General features: G+C 40.4%; 1 protein-coding gene across 2 annotated transcripts; it reads right to left on the bottom strand.

The window, feature by feature from the left end:
- Positions 1-75: 75 nt before the first annotated feature.
- slc20a1b (solute carrier family 20 member 1b) lies at positions 76-15079 on the bottom strand. 2 transcript variants are annotated; one of them, XM_075456654.1, is made up of 11 exons: positions 15040-15079; positions 10426-11139; positions 10015-10155; positions 8907-8992; positions 8514-8610; positions 4791-4910; positions 3239-3487; positions 2412-3051; positions 2075-2260; positions 1845-1929; positions 76-1660 (listed from the first exon to the last, which is right to left on the bottom strand). In XM_075456654.1, exons 2-11 carry the CDS (start codon positions 10772-10774, stop codon positions 1505-1507), a joined length of 2109 nt encoding a protein of 702 aa, XP_075312769.1. In that variant the 5' UTR covers positions 10775-11139; positions 15040-15079; the 3' UTR covers positions 76-1504. The 2 variants fall into 2 exon arrangements, with proteins under 2 accessions (XP_075312769.1, XP_075312768.1); XM_075456653.1 differs by lacking the exon at positions 15040-15079 and adding an exon at positions 12268-12577.
- Positions 15080-23690: the final 8611 nt, after the last annotated feature.

The raw sequence follows: 23690 nt of genomic DNA, 5'->3' as shown, positions 1-23690 counted from the left end.
CCAAATTCAAAGCCATAATTTCACGTGAGGGTTTAATCTTTTTCTTTTTAAAAAACAAAACAAAAAACCAGACACTTTTTTCCATTTTTTTTTTTTTATTTCCATTTTTCCATCCACCAAGGTGGGGCATATGTGCGTTTCAAAAAAATAAAAATAAAAACTCTTTGGTACCTAAGGAAAAAAATAAAATAAAGGCAACTACAGCATCTACAAGTCTGAGATGTATTTAGTACTGCAGTCACGAGAGCACGCGCTGGTGGCATGCACATACCGTCTGCCTGCCCTTTATCAGGGGGAACAGATCAATTTAACACCAAACCACCTCAGTAACTTCCAGTTGTTACGGGTCCTGTTCGTCCTTATTCAGAGTATCCAGTACAAGAAAGAGGAAAGGTGCAAATTCCTCAGAAAATAATCCTGGAAGTAGCCATTACAAGGGAATAAAAAAAAAAAAAATTAAAATTAAAAATAAAAAATTTTTAAAAAAAGGGCTGAAGCAGGCCTAAAACATTTAACCGCAGAGGACGGTGCAATCAAGTTTTAACAGGAGACTTAAGGTCTTGTTTGAGAGCACATTGTTTGCGCTGGCTGACATTCTGTTACATCCAAAGCGGATGTGTCAAAGGTCAGGGTAGGTTTTTTTCTTTTCCTTCTGCCCTTTCCCTGCATTGATCGAGAATATCAGGATATTCTGAAGAACTGGGCAGCAGACAGAAAAATCCACCCACTTACCCCATTTAGGCCTTTGTCATTTCTTGCATAGAAGTGTGCGGGCCTTCTAATGCTTAGAACAGTATTTCTCATAGTTCTGGAGGTGATTGCCAGTGTGTAATAAGTTTAACTGATGTAAACTGCAGTGCTCTGAACTTAACGGAAAGAAGGTGGTCTCTAACCTCAGCTGAAAAACATTTATGTTCTTTAAAAGAGGACAAATGATGTCCAAGTCGATGGGATACAAGGAAGAAAGAAAAAGATAAATATATACCTGGAATTGAGGATTATTTTTACCTAAAAACAGCTTTTGCATCTACGTTACTTTCAGCATATTTCATGAAAGGAGAAGTAAATTTGTAAAAACTTAATACTGCATTTTCCTTTCTGTTCAACACTTAAAAACAAAACTTAACAGCATGGTTGTATATACATATTTGCAAAGTAAAAAAAAAAAAAAAATAAATCAGTTGATGATCTCTGATTAACTACAGAATGAGATATGAAAAAGTAAGTCAAAACAAAGAAATGCAAGTTTCCCCACTTGAAGTCATGTGACCCAAAAGAACAAACAGAAAAACTAGGTAGATTATGATGCAGCCAAGAACCACAGGCACATGTCACAAGTCCTTTAGTTTTGTGTTGTTGTTTTTTTTTGTTGTTTTGCCTCCAGATTTTCTTCCGAAGTTGTTGGCTTTAGGTAAGCGATATATTTCGGCCTTCCAACTTACTCTCCTGGTGCACACCGGAGTGATTTCTTTCTCCTCCCCTAATTGGGGCTGCAGCCGCACGCTCACAGGATGCCATAAATGAAGATGGCCATTATAGCAGCACTGATCAGGCCAGAGATGGGCACGGTCACAAACCAAGCCATGAAGATGTTTCTGAACAGACGCCAATCTACTGCCTTCTTTGAGCGCAGCCATCCTACAGCTACCACTGAGCCCACCTGAAAACACATTTGCTGTTAGAAGAACGCCATCGTCTTCTTGAAAGGTGCAAAAATCTTAGAGGAGAAACTTTCCCCATATTTGAACCCTCTACCAGACTGTTTACTGTAGTCTCCTTCATACTAAATATTCTCTTCCTGTGTCTCAGTCGAGTTCCCAGACCACAGTGTCTGACTAACTTACCTTGCAGTGGGTGGTGGAAACAGGCAGACCAATGTTAGAGGCAACCACGACTGTCAAGGCTGAAGCCAACTCAATGCTGAAACCACTGCAGGGAGAAAAGAAAAACAGTCATGTCTCTCATGTGGATGTGTCTGAGCAGGCTGCTAAATTCATACACTGGTAATGTCTGAAGAGGATGTGGTTTTAATGACTGGGAGGAACAAGTTCCGTCCCGTCTGCATAATTTATACCTTGAAGGGGTGATGGGGGTGAGGTCCTTGCCCATAGTCTGAATCACCCTGCGACCCCATACCCAGAGTCCGGCACAGATGCCAACGCCGCCGTACAACAGAAGCCAAATAGGTGTCGGTTCGTTTGAGGTCACGCTGCTCGTTGTGTAAACCAACCACAGAGCAACCAAGGGTCCAATGGCATTACTGCAGGGGAAAAGAGTGGGGTTATTTCAACAGGGATCAAAGAGTTGCGATGAGTAAAAATGTCACCAACAACCTAACACAAGAGCGCAAGCGTTATCTTATCGGAATGACTGCTAGTAACAACATGACCTTTGTCACGGAGAGTGCCTACCTCACGTCGTTTCCTCCATGGGCGAAAGATCCGAAGCAGGCGGTGAGAATTTGCAGGAACTGAAACAGAGTTGAGACTTCTGGCTTGTCTTCCTCAAGCCTGTCATCATCCAGAGAGCTTTGGCTGCTACCTGCATCTTCCTTCCCCAGTTCTACTGTCACATCACTTTCTCCCAGACCTTCAGGAGCGGTGTTCTCTGCCACAGCATTGCAGTAGCTGGTGTAACTGTCCATACGCACACGCTTCCTTTCCTGACCACCTGTGCCTGGGCCCTTGTCGCTATCCACATAAGCACGGTATTCCCCTTCTTTATGCTTGAAGTCTGCGTGCATGCCGATGATGGCCATAGTGTACGAGGTATAGCTGTTATTGCGTCGGATTGGTCGGTCACCCGCCTCGCCCATACAGTCACCAACCTTGGCCAGGTGGAGCTTGTGCAGTAGGTCTTTGTAAAGGCCCGAATCCTTGTGGACTGTGTGGTACTGGCTGTAACCGTTGCTTGGTATCTGTGCCGGCCTGTTGTTGAACTGAATGTGGTTGCTGAAATGGACCTGACTGGAGGTATTTGAAGACCCATTGCTATGCTGGACCTGCTCATTGTTGAGCTGCACTTCATAGTCTGTTTGAGCCGGTTGGGAGGCTGCAGAAAAGGCAAGGAAAAAGACTAATTTATTAAACCCTTTTACACATCCTGTCCTCATTTAATCATCATGTTTGTAGCAGAGGAGCAATAGTCATTGCTGATTTGTATGCACAAACCATTTAGCAGCCACCAAGCAATTTAAACCCAATATAATAGTCTTAATGTTGTAACCTGGCATACTTACCACCATTTTGTACTTCACTGCTGTACTCTGGGTCATCAGAATCTCCAATGTTAAACGCCACCCTGCGTTCCTCTGGTGCAGCGGAAGGTTGAGCAGAGGAAGGTTGAGCAGAGGCGCTCTGATTAACAGCCGGCGCAGTAGGTGTTGACGTCTCCTTGGCAGTCTGTTTCAGGATAGGACATTGAGCCTCTTTGAGCTCTCTCTTTTCCATCAGGGGGCTCTCAGAGGGGCTGGAAGACTTGATATCTCCTAGAAGGAGAGGAGTTAAGTGAGATGTTACTTGGGTCATGTCCAAAAACATACAAGGTTTGGAAGAGAAATCCTAGCAGAGCATGTCGGTTTTGTTTTAATAATTTGATCTCTAAGATTTAGGAATTCCATCACTACAGAGTCAAAAGACTATTGTACTATTAATGTAATGTTACCCATGTTCAAAAGTGAGCCTCTGTTCACAGGATCAGATAAAGGATTACGAGCAGCATATTTACATTACTGCTAGTAGCTTATCCAATAAAAGGCTATATAAGGCTCGACACAAACTGAGGCTCACATTGCATTTCTTTGTGGTTTTAAAGAGAAAAAGACACTCATTGCCAATATTTTGTTTGCAACAAGCATTTGAGTGAGGTGACTAGGAAGCCGCATTACATCAAGCCTGGATGAGCTAGGAGATGAAACGGTCACCTCCCCTACATTCTTAATTTAGTGCACGACAAAAGCCATGTCAAGACCTTAAGCCGAACCTTATTTTAGTCATGGAGCTAACGTCCAATTAAAGGATCACTATGACCCCAATAATTAACGTGTATACTAAATGCATCCTCATCCAGGTGGTTAGATATATCTATTGTTTTTTGTGAGAATATGAGTGGCATGCAAGTCATGTCAATATCGCAAAGGATTTTAAGATCCATCTCTGTCAGTAAACACGACAAAAACTATATATACATCTTGCTTCACACAGGAAAGCAAACCAAAAACCTAAGACTTATTTGACCTTTTTTTTTTTTTTTTAATAAAAGTCTTGAAGTAAGCGTCATCATTACTTTTATTCATTTGTGTGCCTGTGGTCTATGTAGTGTCAAATACTTATGCCAAGTTGTGCCAATGGTTTTAATAATGAAGCAAAGACCAAAGGAGTACCACTATAAACACAAGCCTTGTTTTATATGAAAGATAAAACACGCAAATAGAGGTTAAAATTAAATATGTTATCCTAACACCACAATCACAGATTGTATCTTTAATCCAGGATTACAGAGCATCAACTGCTGACTGACAATATTTTCAGGTGATTATTTTCCTTTTTAATCAAAGCAACTCCGTTATGAAAAAATATTCATAAGCTCCCTTTTCTGGATTAATTTAAGCCCTTTCTGTGAATAGGTTGAGGTTACATTGTGAAATAATACATCTCAGTTATTCACTGGTTTATGTCAGGAAAACAATACCATAAATTCAAAGAAGCAGGTGACTGGATTTAAAAACTGAGTTATCCAAATTTTAGGGGAAAAAATAAAAACCCAAAAAACCCCACATGAATAGGACTTACGTTCGATCTTCTTCTTTAGGAGAGGACAGACAATGAACCAGACCAACACAGCTGTCAGCAGAGCACAGGCCAATGAGATGAGCAGGATGCCCCACCACGGGATTTTGTCAAATCCCAGCACTGAGGGATCATCGAGGGCCACGTGAAGAAACACAAAAAGGCAAATAGAGAAAATGGAATTTAAAAGACAAGGCAGCAGGTGCTACCTTTACTGATGTACAACAAAGTTATGCTTAATCTAAAATATTTATTACATTCAAACCGTTTCATGTTTGTAAAAGCCATGTTTTACAAGTCTATGAGGTCAAGTCCCCCACTTGAAGAAACAAAGGACACCTGTGACTGAAAGTCAACTACAGGGCAATCATTTCAATGACATTAAATCGCAAGGGTCATTTTTAAGCTTTACCGCATTGCTTGATTGGGTAAGTGGTTAAAAATTGAAAGCATGTGTACCCCTATAAGTGAAAAGTTATGAAACACCTGAAACAGCAGAAAATGTCCCAAGGACTAATAGCTGCACATGGACAATGAGCACCTTAAAAGGAGACTAAAGTTTGGGGCGGGGGGTATAGCCGGTCATATACTGTAGCAGTAAAGGCACTGCTGCTGCCAAGACTGCAGCAGAGCTGGCGCAGTGAATGTAGCGCAGCACATGCTGTAAGAAAGCATTTTCATTTCCCAGGGGAGGCAGTCATCCTCGTCATACACACAGTGCAGGTCAGCAGTGTGTATGGAAGAAAACAAAAGCAAGAAGTGCTACGAATTTCAACACCACCTCCGCTGAGGTGACCTAGGCTGTGCAAGATTATTACAAAGATAAAATTAAATCATTTCCAATGGAAGGACTGTTTGACCAGATGAAGATAAACAAGAGATGAAGGGCCAAGGGTAAATGATAAGTGTCTCTGTGGCTGTGTTCGTTTAAGTCCAGAGTGCACTCTTTGCTCTGAGTCACGCTGCAGCACAAGACTGCAGCAGACCAAACTGATGTTTGTTTAGTTACGCAATGGAGGCTCACTACCCTCAGGACAGTGTCACGAGGAAATGCCAGAAGGTGTCTCTCTTACAGTTTAGCTCTCTGTGTAGGACTAGAGCACATGGGCTACCATATAAGCAGAGATCCAGAGATAAATTTTCTGGTTTGTTCAGTGTGCAACTCCTATTGCAGTCCTAAGAAAAATCTTTCTTGATCAAGACGTGTTTAAGAGCATCTTCCAGGATAGTTAGAAGCAACTTACAAGATGAAAAATAATTAAACTCCCATACAATGGGGTGAGCTTATCCCACAACCACGCTGCAGGAATGAATGAGACTGCACAGGAAATGAAATTTAACCACAGCTGTGTTCCAAACCCCTCCCTGAAACCTAAGTATTCAGTGGCCTACATTGAACAATGACATGGTTTGTTATTTTCCCCTTTTCTCCGTTGTACTGTATGTGCAGCTCACCATCAACCTCAATTACAATGACAGTTAAAATGGTAGTTTATGACTCACTTGGCAATGAAGATGAGTCCTTACTTCTGTGTACAGCTAAATCTAGCCAAGACCATGGCTAATATGATTTAGAGAACTGCTTTAAGTGTCAGAACTGAAGAGATTCCTATATCCTCCCATTCACTACTCACAATAAATAATATTCATCATACCACAACTGTCAGTAAAGGCCTTTAGACCCCCCCCCTCCAAAAAAAAAAAAAAAAAAAAAAAAAAAAAAAAATCAGGACATTTCAAGTTAAAGCACAGGGTGTAGACAGTAATTTTTTTATCTTTCTTTTTTAAAGAGGGCTACCCAAGGACAAAATTTGCTTCTAAATGCACTGAAATTAAGAAGCTGGCGTTTGAGCGAGGTCAAAATTAACTACGAATGTAACAATATGCATTCTGAAACTCACAGCATGTAAAAATCTATATGGGTTAATATAAAGCTGGCTTCTTTTTTTTTTTTTTTTTTTAAATATCTCTTTGAAAAGCAGCCCCATGGACAGAAATTGGGGCCATTTCAGTAGACACAGGAAAAGGTTCTTCATGTCCTTGAAAAAAAAAAAAAAATTTAAAATTTAAATCAACCTTTTTATTCTGACTGATGTACTGGTGACAAAGATTTCTGCAACATCTTGAGACTTGGAGTTGGATCATAAATCTTTCTCAAGATAAAATTTCACTCTACATTGAATAGGCCTGTGGTGGAGTGACCGTTCCCAAATGATTTATGAGGTGTGTGAACCACAGTCACACATGGTGTCATTTGTAAAGGACACTTAGCTGACCATCAAATTCTTTGGCCTAAATTGCAATCATTTATACACATGATGACTTGAGGTCTCTGGCTCAGGTATATAAATATTGAGTATTGGAATGTGCCGTGGGATGACTGGTGTCCAGTCGCACATATCCATGTTCGGGGAATGCTGAGTTCTGTAGCAGGACACACTGTACTGTGTTTGTTGCAGACACTGCTGCATTAGAGTGCATACATCAGCAGTAGTGAGCTGCTGTAGCCCTGTGTGCCAGAGAACTACTGTAGCCAGAAAAAGTTGAACATAACTATGCGGTGGCTGAATTAGATGATAAAATAAATGCTATCCAAATTCATAAACGACTGGCAATGAATGAGCTGCAATTTCTTCTTTGTGTCATTTTGGGGAAAACAGATCCCACAGGAATCGATGAGGATTATCCCATGTGGTGACAAATTATTTCTGTATAGACTACATTATAAATTGATAATTGATGTGTCAGTGACTGACACACAAGGTCATTTTAGGTAAGGGCAGCAGCATATAGCTCAACTGATTAAGCAGTTGCCCCACACAAAGAGGCTGTAGATCCTCGATGCAGCCGACCCAGGTTCGAGTCCCAGCCTGAGGCCCTTTGCTGCATGTCTTACCCCACTCTCTTTGTGTCCTGTCCACCTACTTTTGAATAAAATCCTTGAAAAATATATATATATATATATTATATTATTATTTTTAAATACAGTGGATTTGTTTTGATGTCTGAAGTGTAGACTCGCACCTTATCTTGAGAGGTACCCAATTACAGGTCCTCGCGTAAAGTGTGCTCCATTTCGAGGGACCACACACAACTGTACAAAATGTGCCTTATTAAGCAGCGTTACGGACTATGATGGGACTGCAAGTGATCTCCTCTCAGAGTGTGCTGATGTGCATGGACACATCAGCGCACCAAACTGGTCAAATTGTGGCCTGTAGCCACCATTTAATGGCCCAGGCCAGTTAACATCTTGAACTGTTAGGCCCTGTAGAGAGAAGAAAACAAAGGAGCAAAAGTGGCTTGTTTAATAAAAAGTTTCTGGAAGATGAAAAACTAACAAGTATCAAGAGCATTACGACAAATTCTGAGCAGTAACATCTACTAGGGGCAGACAGTTATGACCATTTCAAACAACACCCTCTTTACTTCTCTTTTCCTTCTCCAAGTCTGATGGACACAGACGTCCAGAGTTAAGTGAATTCTTATTTCCATCACCCTGTTGTGCGCCACTCTAAAACTCGACTCCAGCTACGACCCACACAAAACCACAAGCAAGAAAGCCCCCGAAAAAACATGTTAAAATAAACATGGCTTTTGTGAAAATGGTAAACAGTCTGGTTCAGTCTGGAATATGTGTGGGCTTCCGGCTGTCTGAGGGAGCAGCTTATTTTAAGCTGTGGCTGTGGGCAAGCATGCAAAGCACAATGAGACAATGACACTCACTCGGAGCTCCAGTGTACATGATGGAGAACAGGTTGATTCCCATGGTTATGGCATAGAAGACAGGCAGGGCCTTCAAACCATTAGGCACAGGGTCTTTCTACAAGAAAGAAATGGAGTAACAAATCAGAAATAAAACTACCACTGTATAAACAAAACTGGCACATTTTTCCATCATGTTACAGCTGAAAGAATTACAAGGTCAGGATGGTAATCTGAACTATATGTGGATAAGAAACTGCTTCAGAGGATAGCAGCTTTTTCCTGCTATGTAATAAATACTTCCTCAATTTCACTTTGGCCATAAACCAGCACGGCACTGAAACTGCTCTAAAGACATTCCTCCAGAAAAATCCTGTCACACAAAAATCTGCCATCTGATCACAGTAGGCTTACCTTGTGTAAGATAAATATGCGCACAATGTAGAAAACAATCCCAGACATGATTCCAGACAAAAGGGGACTTAGGAACCAAGAAGCAACTGGAAAAAAAAAAAGAAAAAAAAAAGAAAAAAACAAATTGGAAAAATTTGATTAACAATCGTCACAAAAAAACAACAACAAAAAACAGTCTTGTAATCATTACCAAATTAAAACAAAAGGAAACTGCATTTTCAAAATTCTATATTTAAGGAATGCAATATGAAAAGAGGTAAATGGACTGTACAGTACTTGTATAGCATTTTTCTAGTATAGCTGACCACTCAAAGCGCTCGTGCTTTCTAACCATTCATACACACATTCATACACCGATGGATGCATTGGTAGGCAACGTGGGGTTCAGTGTCTTGCCCAAGGACGCTTCGACATGTAGCCCGAAGAAGCCTTCCTCCTGAGCTACAGCTGCCCCCAGTATGAAAAATAATTCACTCTTTACAATTTCTTTTTGGCAAATGGAAAAGCAGCCAACTATTGAGACCTCTGCTCTGCTTTAGGTCTGTGATAATTGCTAATCTGAACTCTAAAGTAGTTATAATAATCTTCTTGTCATAGATGACGTTCTATAATCATTTTGGCAAAAGATTAACTTTTAAAAATTTTGCTAAAAACGTGTCTGCGTGGGGTTCACAATGTTATATATATAAATAAAAAGCACAATCACATGCAATGTGTGAAAATAGCTGTGAAAAAAAAAAAGTCATCTATTGTGTTTTTCTGAAATGTTCTGAGTAAAATTACATCACTCTCAGTCAAGTAGAGTGCTGATAATATGCCATATCCTACTCACACCGCACTCGTAAATGCCAAAACAGTGACTGACAGGCAACTATTAACTTTACAACAAACATATTCCGTGTCTATAGCTCTTGTAGATTTAATAGAGCGTAATTGACATTTATAAATTCCGTACACTGGATTTCAAACCTGGACATCACAAGTCCACAACACAGATAAGACATTCGTTAAAAGGATTATGATAACACTGCAGTCACACTTTGACACAGTGCAGTTCACACAAAATGGAGGATGTGTCTAGCTCAGCCGATTAACGTGTCTTCCTTACCAATACGGAGGAGTTCTAACCACCTGACTCCCTGCTGGCCTTTGGAAACCAGCGAGAAGCCAATAGTAGCACCAACAATGCAGTGTGTTCCAGAGATGGGGAGCTTAAGGAAAGAGGCGGCCAGCTGCCACATGGCAGAACCTAAAGACATACAAATAAATGGAGGACAATAGTTATAATCATCTAAGCTTTTCAGACAAAACAAGCCAAAATCAGCAGAAAGAACACACAGTAAAGAAATTAGAGGGCTTCCAGCACAACAGGTAAACAATCCACTCCCTGACCTCCAAATCTTTTCTTAATCATTCATGCCTTTGACATTTTCTCATAATCAGGAGCTGTGATGAACCCAGTGTGCAGTTCTGTTCTGTTCAAATTAAACTACGCATAAGATAAGAAGCAGATACTTACCAACCATGGCGCTGACAGATCCTGCCATCAACACGTGCTCGGTGCCATTGTACATTCCCACATCGATGATACCCTTGCGGATGGTTTCACTCACTTTGGCCCCAAGGAGGACAGAGCCCAGAGTCTCAAACACTGTGGCCAGAAAGCATGCCTGTCGCAGGGTTACAACTCCAGAGCCAACAGCTGTACCAAATGAGTTAGCAACATCATTGGCGCCCACGGAAAAGGCCAAGACGAAGGCAATGACGAAGCCAACAATCAGCAGCCACGTATACTCTGTCAGTGCAGTGTTGGTTGCTATTCCTACTGTACTGGCCAGTATTATTGCAGTTGCAGTTGTTGAAACCATGATTGTATGCTATATTATAATTCCTTCACAATCTTAAGGGAAATTAATGCCTGTCAAAATATCTACGTATACAAATGCCACTTTTGAACAGTAGCAAATAAAATGAAGAGGTATTAGGTTAAATAAATAAGCTTTATTAAAGGCCCACCTGTTTTAACAGGGTTTCTGAGATTAAGCAGTGCAAACTTCTAAACAGGCTTATCTGGGACTGACCAGACAGCCGTTCAACTTAAAAGGTGTAGTAAAGATTTATTGCTTTCCAGTAATTATAATAAATCTCTATCAGTTTTTGTGTGCCTGGTTATCGAGCAAATTGAGCAACCAGCCATTGTGCATCTGTGACTGCAGGCGAACAGGGGTACATTCTGAAAAGAGAAAAAACACAGAAAACGCCTCCTTAATAATAATAAGTCCTCACAGTTTAATCAATTCAAGTCACTTGGAGGTTCATGAACAAGCACACATAAAAAAAAATAAAAAAAATAAAAAAAACCACCGACGAAGAGAATTTTAAACACGGAACAAAACAGTGAAAAACCTGAAGTGACTGCTTAAAACCGGAAGGAACTCCTCTTCTCGCTACCTTTCCAAGAGACTAATACGGGAAGCCATTTTTGGGAAATGGCGCACCACTGCGATCACAGTTGCGATCACAGTACACGAACGACCTCTATTTTGACCCAGACACGGCAAACGGCTTCTTCTTTGATTAAATTTGCTTGACGATCACATCCGTAAAAATACGTTTCGAGATAACGGGCGTCCTCGCCTGAAGGATCGAGAACTTTACGACTTGTGCACGTGTCGTCATCCATTCATACAACACAGCCCAGAGCACGAGCGCCGTAAAACTGAAACAGTTGAGACTATTAAGCCTTGATGTTAAGTCTTTGATTTGTCTCTGCAGCCGTCGTATTATCCGCCGTATCTTTAATCTGCCATTTCATGCAAGTTTGACGTAGTTTTTCATAAGGAGGACGCAACCGGATGTGACTCAGTAAGGGCAAAACAAGGTACCTCTACGATACCACCAACTGACCGGGTAGCAGCAGGCTATATCGCGATCAAATTTCCATTATCGGTCAAGTCTGTTTGTGTGTTAGACAGATGGTGAAAGCTGCTAATATTGGCATTCAGGACATTTTTTTTTTTTTTTTTTTTTTTTTTTTAAACCGGCCGCCAACATGGATCGAGCACAACGCAACATAGTCTTGTTATTTAGGGAAGCACTGAACAACTACTGTAGCCTATCTTGTTATGTCCAACAGTATTTATAACCAATAATAACCGAGTATTTTTAATCAGTCTTCCCGTGAAACAATTCACACGTTGTTAGTAATGAAAGAGTAATACAGCAACTGGACATTCTAGCTCTGGTTAGCGATAGCTTTACTCAAACATCAACGCATGATACAAGGTTTAATTACAGTGTTAAGTCAATTGAACAGACAGGACTCCTTGTTTTAATACAAATACTAAGATATTACACTTACCACGCGTCGCAGCTACTCCAGCAGAGAATAGTGCCTGTTAGCTAATAAGCTAATTAACGCGCGCACAGACCGTTACGCTAGCGCGCGCGGGATAATAAGAAATTGACCTGATTTCGAACTTCCCGACAAAAAGATACTTCGAGTTGAAATTAAAGTGACTACGTCAAAAAAAATGATATCAATGACTATCCGCTTCGATGTGATATAAAGACGTCTTCTCTCTTCCAGAAACGCCTCCGTTTGAATGAAGTCTCTTCTGTCTCATGTGTAAAACTCGCTCGTGCCGGTTGAGCGAGACAGAGGGTTCTATATTGGATGCTCTTTGCCGGAAGCCCGCCCACACACCCCTTCCCAGCTGTCAGGGACACTCCTCTATCATGTGATCAGCGCATGTAGCGCCTGATGAGAGATTCAACGAAAACTGTGATGGGTGGGTCGGATTTCTCTGAAGTTTTAGTTCGTGAATGCAAGTGCCGTGGTATATGTATTATATATAAATATATATAATATACAATCATTTTAAAGATAATTAAATAATTATAATAATGAAGATATATTGAAGAACAAAAACGGCATGTTTCTTAACATTATTTAACATTAAACAGAACAGAACATTTGCATAAAAAGGAGAGAACCATAACATAATAATATGTTGATTAAAACAGGATTATGAGAACGGGAAGAAAGTTCAAAGATTATACAAAAAAGATAAAAGTACTCACAAGTTTTCCTTGTAAGTGCACTATTTCTGTCGTACTAGAAAAATATGATGAAGCTACTAAATTCCATAAATGTTCTTTATTTTTCTCTTTTAAACATCTCAAAACATTTTAACAGCAAAAATTAAATGGGATTCGTGGTTTCAGCATTTAAAGCTGTTCAAATTGCCAAACACAAAGTAAAGGTATGTTTTCTCTTTTGTCAGTTTTCTGTTGATGCTGCTTGATGCTCGTTTCATAATCAAAAGCCACACAGAAGACTTGGAAATGAAAATGCCCATCTTCCTTCGTCAATGGCAATAAATTGAATTCAAACTTAACTTTGGCCAAATAAAGAAAATAAAACAGAAACTTCAATCTAGGCGAAGTATGAAATTGTTTTGTTTCAAAGATGGACTCAAATAAACTGTGAGTGTAATGTTTCTTCAGACTTAAATCAGTTAATGACTTTGACCTATTTATTTTTTTATTTTTGCAGTTGGGATAAACAATCTCGATTACAGGTTACCCTTTATTACCAACCATTAACCTTACTTATCATATCTTGTTATTCACCGCGTGCCTACAAACACTACAGAGAGAGAGAGGGAGAAAGTTCGACCACTTCTACTTTAATATCAGCTATGCCTACTCTTCATCTTGTTATAGGGACACTTGACTGACATATTGACTGACTAGTCTGTCATTAAAAAAAAAAGACAGAATACAATCCCTGAGGCACTTCATTCTTGAAATTGTATTCAACCCATTTCTTTAGGCTACATTTCAATGCAATGTGAACTTAAGAGTCAACCTTGAATTTTATTTCAGGAAAATACAATGCTTGTCGGGAAACAGTCCCTTCAGAGATCAGGTCCAAACAGGTTACATCAAGATCGGGATTTCTGAAGAGACACATAGACCTGAAGATCAAATGCAGCACATAGGAGAAACACTGTGACATTTGTCCAATATCACGTCACCATTGTCACCTGCACAGCCCACTTCAAAATGCTTCAAAACGGAGTCACTGAATCTCAATAGCGATGCATCTATCCTTCTATCGATCTCATTTGGATTAATTTGTTTCTTTCATTAACTCACATAAATGGCCGCCTGCCATTTAAAAAAAGCAACTTTAAAGGCAAACACCCAGCAGACATAAACCACAGTTACCCTCCGCTTTCAGACAGGGTGAACAGCCGGTGTTTTCTGCATCAGACCTGTCACTCATTGAGGTGCGTTCGGCCGGAAATGATAACATTCATACTCTAACAAAAAGTCCTTTTCCTTTGGTCACCTTTTTATTGTTGGTCAACAGAGAATGAAAGTGTTGCTCAGTAAGCAAAGCGGAATACGCTGCGCCGATTAATAGTTTAAACGTCTTTTGTTTTTTGTTTTGTTTGCGTGGCTGTTATGAGGAGGAAAACGGGGACAATTCACTAAAAAAAACAAAAAAAAGGAATGTTTAAGTTTAATTATTAAACGGGGAATTAATTCAATTGTTACAATGCTGTCCACAATAGCGCGTGAATTTGTTATTTCACAACTAGTCTACCGCTCCCCCTGTTGCCTCGATCCGAGGATCATGGAAAATTTCCATGACCCAACATGTTGGGCGACACAGTGTGGTTGTAATGACTGTTATAGTCCCAGCATTTGAACGCAGCACATGGAGAAAAAAATTTGGGCGTGACGATTGCATGTGAACTACTCATCCGAGTTTTATGGTTTTACAATGGCAATTTCCAGAACCCCTGTCGTCACCTCAGAAGATATAATTTGCGTTTTCCTCAACTCCCACCTCAGCCACACATTTCAGCAGTTATCCAGCCTACATTACTCCCACCCTGTTTTCTCCCTCTGTGTTTACTCCCCAGTTGCACGAAATGGAGCAATGTCAGAAAAAGACAATGACTGGAGATTCACTGGCGTCTGTTTTTACTGCCAACTCCTGAATAGTCCATCATAATTTAAAGAGCTAAAATTCAGTCAAAATGCTTCAAATATAATGCAACATTTACTCTCTGAAGTTATGCGAATGAAATGTTTGCTGTATTAAACTAAAACTTACGGTGTCATTGCAAGTTCCTTAAGTGTTTCCTCACTTAGGTGAAGTTAGTTTTAAGTTAGATATTCAACAGACATTCGCAAGCAAGCCGCTCCAACATTTCAAGTGCACCCGTTTTGCAGACTTTACAGTAATCACACGAAGAGGACGACTGCAGCGTGTTCCAACTTCCTGTTTTCAAAATAAAATAAAAAGGAAAAAAATATATATTTAAAGCAGAGATGAACGACTGTGTATAAAGTTATTAAAAATTATGGACAGAACTGAAATGTAAAAATAAAAGGTGCATCTCATGTAGCAAGTGTAGTTACATGACCCCACACTGATTTGGAGTCAATTGATCACATGACCTGGAAGCTATTGAGCAAAAATGCTAATATTTACATATAAAAATTAATAAAAAAATATGAACAGATCTAGATTGTAAAAATAAAAGGTGTATCTCATGCAGCCAGTGTAGTTACATGACCCCACACTGATTTGGAGTCAATTGATCACATGACCTGGAAGCTATTGAGCAAAAATGCTATTATTTACATATAAAAATTAATAAAAAAAATATGAACAGATCTAAATTGTAAAAATAAAAGGTGTATCTCATGCAGCCAGTGTAGTTACATGACCCCACACTGATTTGGAGTCAATTGATCACATGACCTGAAAGCTGTTGAGCAAAAATGCTAATATTTACATATAAAAATTCATTAAAAATATGAAGAGATCTAAAATGTAAAAATAAAAGGCGTATCTCATGCAGCCAGTGTAGTTACATGATCCCAAACTGATTTGGAGTCAATTGATGACATGACCTGGAAGCTATTGAGCAAAAATGCTAATATTTACATATAAAAATTAATAAAAAAATATGAACAGATCTAAATTGTAAAAATAAAAGGTGTATCTCATGCAGCCAGTGTAGTTACATGACCTCACACTGATTTGGAGTCAATTGATCACATGACCTGGAAGCTATTGAGCAAAAATGCTAATATTTTCATATAAAAATTAATAAAAAAAATATGAACAGATCTAAATTGTAAAAATAAAAGGCGTATCTCATGCAGCCAGTGTAGTTACATGATCCCAAGCTGATTTGGAGTCAATTGATCACATTACCTGGAAGCTATTGAGCAAAAATGCTAATATTTACATGTAAAAATTAATAAAAAATATGAACAGATATAAAAGGTAAAAATAAAAGGCGTATCTCATGCAGCCAGTGTAGTTACATGATCCCAAGCTGATTTGGAGTCAATTGATCACATTACCTGGAAGCTATTGAGCAAAAATGCTAATATTTTCATATAAAAATTAATGAAAAATAAGAACAGATCGAAAATGTAAAAATAAAAGGCGTATCTCATGCAGCCAGTGTAGTTACATGATCCCACACTGATTTGGAGTCAATTGATCACATTACCTGGAAGCTATTGAGCAAAAATGCTAATATTTTCATATAAAAATTAATAAAAAATATGAACAGATCTAAAATGTAAAAATAAAAGGCGTATCTCATGTAGCAAGTGTAGTTACATGACCTCACACTGATTTGGAGTCAATTGATCACATGACCTGGAAGCTATTGAGCAAAAATGCTAATATTTACATATAAAAATTAATAAAAAAAATATGAACAGATCTAAAATGTAAAAATAAAAGCCGTATCTCTTGTAGCAAGTGTAGTTACATGATCCCAAACTGATTTGGAGTAAATTGATCACATTACCTGGAAAAAATTGAGTAAAAATGGCCGTTTTCATTTGGAAACTAAAACCGGGAGCTTAGGCGACAAAGCTGTGGAGCCAGATAAAGGGAAAACACAGCCCATGTTTGGAAAGTGAACTGGTAAAAAGGAATTATCTCAAAAAAGCTGCATTAATGAAAACACAGGAGGCTTCTTCCTCATCTACAACAGTCAATTATTGCAATTTTGTGGCCTTTATCTGGCTCCCCAGCTTTGTCACCTAAGCTCCAAGGAGCGTGCTCCGGTTTTAGTTTCCAAATGAAAACAGCCAGTTTAGCCCTGTGTAGCCGAAATAGCTCAGTTGGGAGAGCATCAGACTGAAGATCTTAAGGTCCCTGGTTCAATCCCGGGTTTCGGCAAAGACTACTATGAATTGTGGATGTTTGTCAAGAGGGAAACACAGTCCATGTTAGGAAAGTGAACTCGTAAAAAGGAATTATCTCAAAAAAGCTGCATTAATGAAAACACACGAGGCTTCTTCCTCATCTACAACAGTCAATTATTGCATTTTTGTGGCCTTTATCTGGCTCCCCAGCTTTGTCGCCTAAGCTCCAAGGAGCGCGCTCCGGTTTTAGTTTCCAAATGAAAACGGCCAGTTTAGCCCTGTGTAACCGAAATAGCTCAGTTTGGAGAGCGTCAGACTGAAGATCTGAAGGTCCCTGGTTCAATCCCGGGTTTTGGCAAAGAGTACCATGAATTGTGGATGTTTGTCAAGAGGGAAGAATAGCCCATGTTAGGAAAGTGAACTGGTAAAAAGGAATTATCTCAATGAAAACACACGAGGCTGGTAGGAAAGTAAACTGGTAAAAAGGAATTATATAATTCAAAATATTAGCATTTTTGCTCAATAGCTTCCAGGTAATGTGATCAATTGACTCCAAATCAGTGTGGGATCATGTAACTACACTGGCTGCATGAGATACGCCTTTTATTTTTACATTTTCGATCTGTTCATCCATCCATCCATCCATTATCTATACCGCTGAATCCGTCGATCGGGTCGCGGGCGGGCTGGAGCCTATCCCAGCAGTCAATGGGCGAGAGGCGGGGTACACCCTGGACAGGCCGCCAGTGATCTGTTCATATTTTTTATTAATTTTTATATGAAAATATTAGCATTTTTGCTCAATAGCTTCCAGGTAATGTGATCAATTGACTCCAAATCAGTGTGGGGTCATGTAACTACACTGGCTGCATGAGATACGCCTTTTATTTTTACAATTTAGATCTGTTCATATTTTTTATTAATTTTTATATGTATTAATGAAAACACACGAGGCTTTTTCCTCATCTACAACAGTCAATTATTGCATTTTTGTGGCCTTTATCTGGCTCCCCAGCTTTGTCGCCTAAGCGCCAAGGAGCGCGCTGCGGTTTTAGTTTCCAAATGAAAACGGCCAGTTTAGCCCTGTGTAGCCGAAATAGCTCAGTTGGGAGAGCGTCAGACTGAAGATCTGAAGGTCACTCGTTCAATCCCGGGTTTCGGCAAAGACTACTATGAATTGTGGATGTTTGTCAAGAGGGAAACACAGCCCATGTTTGGACAGTGAACTGGTAAAAAGGAATTATCTCAAAAAAGCTGCATTAATGAAAACACAGGAGGCTTCTTCCTCATCTACAACAGTCAATTATTGCAATTTTGTGGCCTTTATCTGGCTCCCCAGCTTTGTCGCCTAAGCTCCAAGGAGCGCGCTCCGGTTTTAGTTTCCAAATGAAAACAGCCAGTTTAGCCCTGTGTAGCCGAAATAGCTCAGTTGGGAGAGCATCAGACTGAAGATCTTAAGGTCCCTGGTTCAATCCCGGGTTTCGGCAAAGACTACTATGAATTGTGGATGTTTGTCAAGAGGGAAACACAGTCCATGTTAGGAAAGTGAACTCGTAAAAAGGAATTATCTCAAAAAAGCTGCATTAATGAAAACACACGAGGCTTCTTCCTCATCTACAACAGTCAATTATTGCATTTTTGTGGCCTTTATCTGGCTCCAAAGCATTGTCGCCTAAGCTCCACGGAGCGAGCTCCGGTTTTAGATTCCAAATGAAAACGGCCATTTTGGCCCTGTGTAGCCGAAATAGCTCAGACTGAAGAACTGAAGGTCCCTGGTTCAATCCCGGGTTTCGGCAAAGACTACTATGAATTGTGGATGTTTGTCAAGAGGGAAACACAGCCCATGTTAGGAAAGTGAACTGGTAAAAAGGAATTATCTCAATGAAAACACACGAGGCTGGTAGGAAAGTGAACTGGTAAAAAGGAATTATATAAAAAAAAACTGCATTAATGAAAACACACGAGGCTTCTTCCTCATCTACAACAGTCAATTATTGCATTTTTGTGGCCTTTATCTGGCTCCACAGCTTTGTCGCCAAAGCTCCACGGAGCGAGCTCCGGTTTTAGTTTCCAAATGAAAACGGCCAATTTAGCCCTGTGTAGCCGAAATAGCTCAGACTGAAGATCTTAAGGTCCCTGGTTCAATCCCGGGTTTCGGCAAAGACTACTATGAATTGTGGATGTTTGTCAAGAGGGAAGAATAGCCCATGTTAGGAAAGTGAACTGGTAAAAAGGAATTATCTCAAAAAAGCTGCATTAATGAAAACACACGAGGCTTCTTCCTCATTTACAACAGTCAATTATTGCATTTTTGTGGCCTTTATCTGGCTCCAAAGCTTTGTCGCCTAAGCTCCACGGAGCGAGCTCCCGGTTTTAGTTTCCCAATGAAAACGGCCATTTTGGCCCTGTGTAGCCGAAATAGCTCAGTTGGGAGAGCGTCAGACTGAAGATCTTAAGGTTCCTGGTTCAATCCCGGGTTTCGGCAAAGACTACTATGAATTGTGGATGTTTGTCAAGAGGGAAACACAGCCCATGTTTGGAAAGTGAACTGGTAAAAAGGAATTATCTCAAAAAAACCTAGATCAATGAAAACACACGAGGCTGGTAGGAAAGTGAACTGGTAAAAAGGAATTATCTCAATGAAAACACACGAGGCTGGTAGGAAAGTGAACTGGTAAAAAGGAATTATCTCAAAAAACCTGCATTAATGAAAACACACGAGGCTTCTTCCTCATCTACAACAGTCAATTATTGCATTTTTGTGGCCTTTATCTGGCATCACAGCTTTGTCGCCTAAGCTCAACTGAGCGAGCTCCCGGTTTTAGTTTCCAAATGAAAACAGCCAGTTTAGCCCTGTGTAGCCGAAATAGCTCAGTTGGGAGAGCGTCACACTGAAGATCTGAAGGTCCCTGGTTCAATCCAGGGTTTAGGCAAAGACTACTATGAATTGTGGATCTTTGTCAAGAGGGAAACACAGCCCATGTTAGGAAAGTGAACTGGTAAAAAGGAATTATCTCAAAAAACCTGCATTAATGAAAACACACGAGGCTTCTTCCTCATCTACAACAGCCAATTATTCCATTTTTGTGGCCTTTATCTGGCTCCCCAGCTTTGTCACCTAAGCTCAACTGAGCGAGCTCCGGTTTTAGTTTCCAAATGAAAAAGGCCAGTTTAGCCCTGTGTAGCCGAAATAGCTCAGTTGGGAGAGCGTCAAACTGAAGATCTGAAGGTCCCTGGTTCAATCCCGTGTTTCGGCAAAGACTACTATGAATTGTGGATGTTTGTCAAGAGGGAAACACAGCCCATGTTAGGAAAGTGAACTGGTAAAAAGGAATTATCTCAAAACAGCTGCATTAATGAAAACACACGAGGTTTCTTCCTCATCTACAACAGTCAATTATTGCATTTTTGTGGCCTTTATCTGGCTCCAGAGCTTTGTCGCCTAAGATCCATGGGACGCGCTCCGGTTTTAGTTTCCAAATGAAAACGGCCAGTTTAGCCCTGTGTAGCCGAAATAGCTCAGACTGAAGATCTGAAGGTCCCTGGTTCAATCCAGGGTTTCGGCAAAGACTACTATGAATTGTGGATCTTTGTCAAGAGGGAAACACAGCCCATGTTAGGAAAGTGAACTGGTAAAAAGGAATTTTGGATGTTTGTCAAGAGGGAAACACAGCCCATGTTTGGAAAGTGAACAGGTAAAAAGGAATTATCTCAAAAAAGCTGCATTAATGAAAACACACGAGGCTTCTTCCTCATCTACAACAGTCAATTATTGCATTTTTGTGGCCTTTATCTGGCTCCACAGCTTTGTCGCCAAAGCGCCACGGAGCGAGCTCCGGTTTTAGTTTCCAAATGAAAACGGCCAGTTTAGCCCTGTGTAGCCGAAATAGCTCAGTTGGGAGAGCGTCAGACTGAAGATCTGAAGGTCCCTGGTTCAATCCCGGGTTTCAGCAAACAGTACCATGAATTGTGGATGTTTGTCAAGAGGGAAGAATAGCCCATGTTAGGAAAGTGAACTGGTAAAAAGGAATTATCTCAAAAAACCTGCATTAATGAAAACACACGAGGCTTCTTCCTCATCTACAACAGTCAATTATTGCATTTTTGTGGCCTTTATCTGGCTCCACAGCTTTGTCGCCAAAGCGCCACGGAGCGAGCTCCGGTTTTAGTTTCCAAATGAAAACGGCCAGTTTAGCCCTGTGTAGCCGAAATAGCTCAGTTGGGAGAGCGTCAGACTGAAGATCTTAAGGTTCCTGGTTCAATCCCGGGTTTTGGCAAAGACTACTATGAATTGTGGATGTTTGTCAAGAGGGAAACACAGTCCATGTTAGGAAAGTGAACTGGTAAAAAGGAATTATCTAAAAAAAACTGCATTAATGAAAACACACGAGGCTTCTTCCTCATCGACAACAGTCAATTATTGCATTTTTGTGGCCTTTATCTGGCTCCCCAGCTTTGTCACCTAAGCTCAACTGAGCGAGCTCCGGTTTTAGTTTCCAAATGAAAAAGGCCAGTTTAGCCCTGTGTAGCCGAAATAGCTCAGACTGAAGATCTTAAGGTCCCTGGTTCAATCGCGGGTTTCGGCAAAGACTACTATGAATTGTGGATCTTTGTCAAGAGGGAAACACAGCCCATGTTTGGAAAGTGAACTGGTAAAAAGGAATTATCTCAAAAAAACCTAGATCAATGAAAACACACGAGGCTGGTAGGAAAGTGAACTGGTAAAAAGGAATTATCTCAATGAAAACACACAGGCTGGTAGGAAAGTGAACTGGTAAAAAGGAATTATCTCAAAAAACCTGCATTAATGAAAACACACGAGGCTTCTTCCTCATCTACAACAGTCAATTATTGCATTTTTGTGGCCTTTATCTGGCTCCAGAGCTTTGTCGCCTAAGATCCATGGGACGCGCTCCGGTTTTAGTTTCCAAATGAAAACGGCCAGTTTAGCCCTGTGTAGCCGAAATAGCTCAGACTGAAGATCTGAAGGTCCCTGGTTCAATCCAGGGTTTCGGCAAAGACTACTATGAATTGTGGATCTTTGTCAAGAGGGAAACACAGCCCATGTTAGGAAAGTGAACTGGTAAAAAGGAATTTTGGATGTTTGTCAAGAGGGAAACACAGCCCATGTTTGGAAAGTGAACAGGTAAAAAGGAATTATCTCAAAAAAGCTGCATTAATGTAAACACACGAGGCTTCTTCCTCATCTACAACAGTCAATTATTGCATTTTTGTGGCCTTTATCTGGCTCCACAGCTTTGTCGCCAAAGCGCCACGGAGCGAGCTCCGGTTTTAGTTTCCAAATGAAAACGGCCAGTTTAGCCCTGTGTAGCCGAAATAGCTCAGTTGGGAGAGAATCAGACTGAAGAGCTGAAGGTCCCTGGTTCAATCCCGGGTTTCGGCAAAGACTACTATGAATTGTGGATGTTTGTCAAGAGGGAAACACAGCCCATGTTTGGAAAGTGAACTTGTAAAAAGGAATTATGGATGTTTGTCAAGAGGGAAACACAGGCCATGTTAGGAAAGTGAACTGGTAAAAAGGAATCATCTCAAAAAAGCTGCATTAATGAAAACACACAAGGCTTCTTCCTCATCTACAACAGTCAATTATTGCATTTTTGTGGCCTTTATCTGGCTCCAAAGCTTTGTCGCCTAAGCTCCACGGAGCGAGCTCCCGGTTTTAGTTTCCCAATGAAAACGGCCAGTTTGGCCCTGTGTAGCCGAAATAGCTCAGTTGGGAGAGCGTCAGACTGAAGATCTTAAGGTTCCTGGTTCAATCCCGGGTTTCGGCAAAGACTACTATGAATTGTGGATCTTTGTCAAGAGGGAAACACAGCCTATGTTAGGAAAGTGAACTGGTAAAAAGGAATTATCTAAAAAAAACTGCATTAATGAAAACACACGAGGCTTCTTCCTCATCGACAACAGTCAATTATTGCATTTTTGTGGCCTTTATCTGGCTCCCCAGCTTTGTCACCTAAGCTCAACTGAGCGAGCTCCGGTTTTAGTTTCCAAATGAAAAAGGCCAGTTTAGCCCTGTGTAGCCGAAATAGCTCAGACTGAAGATCTTAAGGTCCCTGGTTCAATCGCGGGTTTCGGCAAAGACTACTATGAATTGTGGATCTTTGTCAAGAGGGAAACACAGCCCATGTTTGGAAAGTGAACTGGTAAAAAGGAATTATCTCAAAAAAACCTAGATCAATGAAAACACACGAGGCTGGTAGGAAAGTGAACTGGTAAAAAGGAATTATCTCAATGAAAACACACAGGCTGGTAGGAAAGTGAACTGGTAAAAAGGAATTATCTCAAAAAACCTGCATTAATGAAAACACACGAGGCTTCTTCCTCATCTACAACAGTCAATTATTGCATTTTTGTGGCCTTTATCTGGCTCCACAGCTTTGTCGCCAAAGCGCCACGGAGCGAGCTCCGGTTTTAGTTTCCAAATGAAAACGGCCAGTTTAGCCCTGTGTAGCCGAAATAGCTCAGTTGGGAGAGAATCAGACTGAAGATCTGAAGGTCCCTGGTTCAATCCCGGGTTTCGGCAAAGACTACTATGAATTGTGGATGTTTGTCAAGAGGGAA

The sequence above is a fragment of the Odontesthes bonariensis genome, chromosome 22 (assembly GCF_027942865.1).
Source record: "Odontesthes bonariensis isolate fOdoBon6 chromosome 22, fOdoBon6.hap1, whole genome shotgun sequence".
NCBI classification, from domain to species: Eukaryota; Metazoa; Chordata; class Actinopteri; order Atheriniformes; family Atherinopsidae; genus Odontesthes; species Odontesthes bonariensis.
Note: the sequence above shows the minus strand (reverse complement) of the source record. Positions and strands in the feature narration are given on the sequence as shown.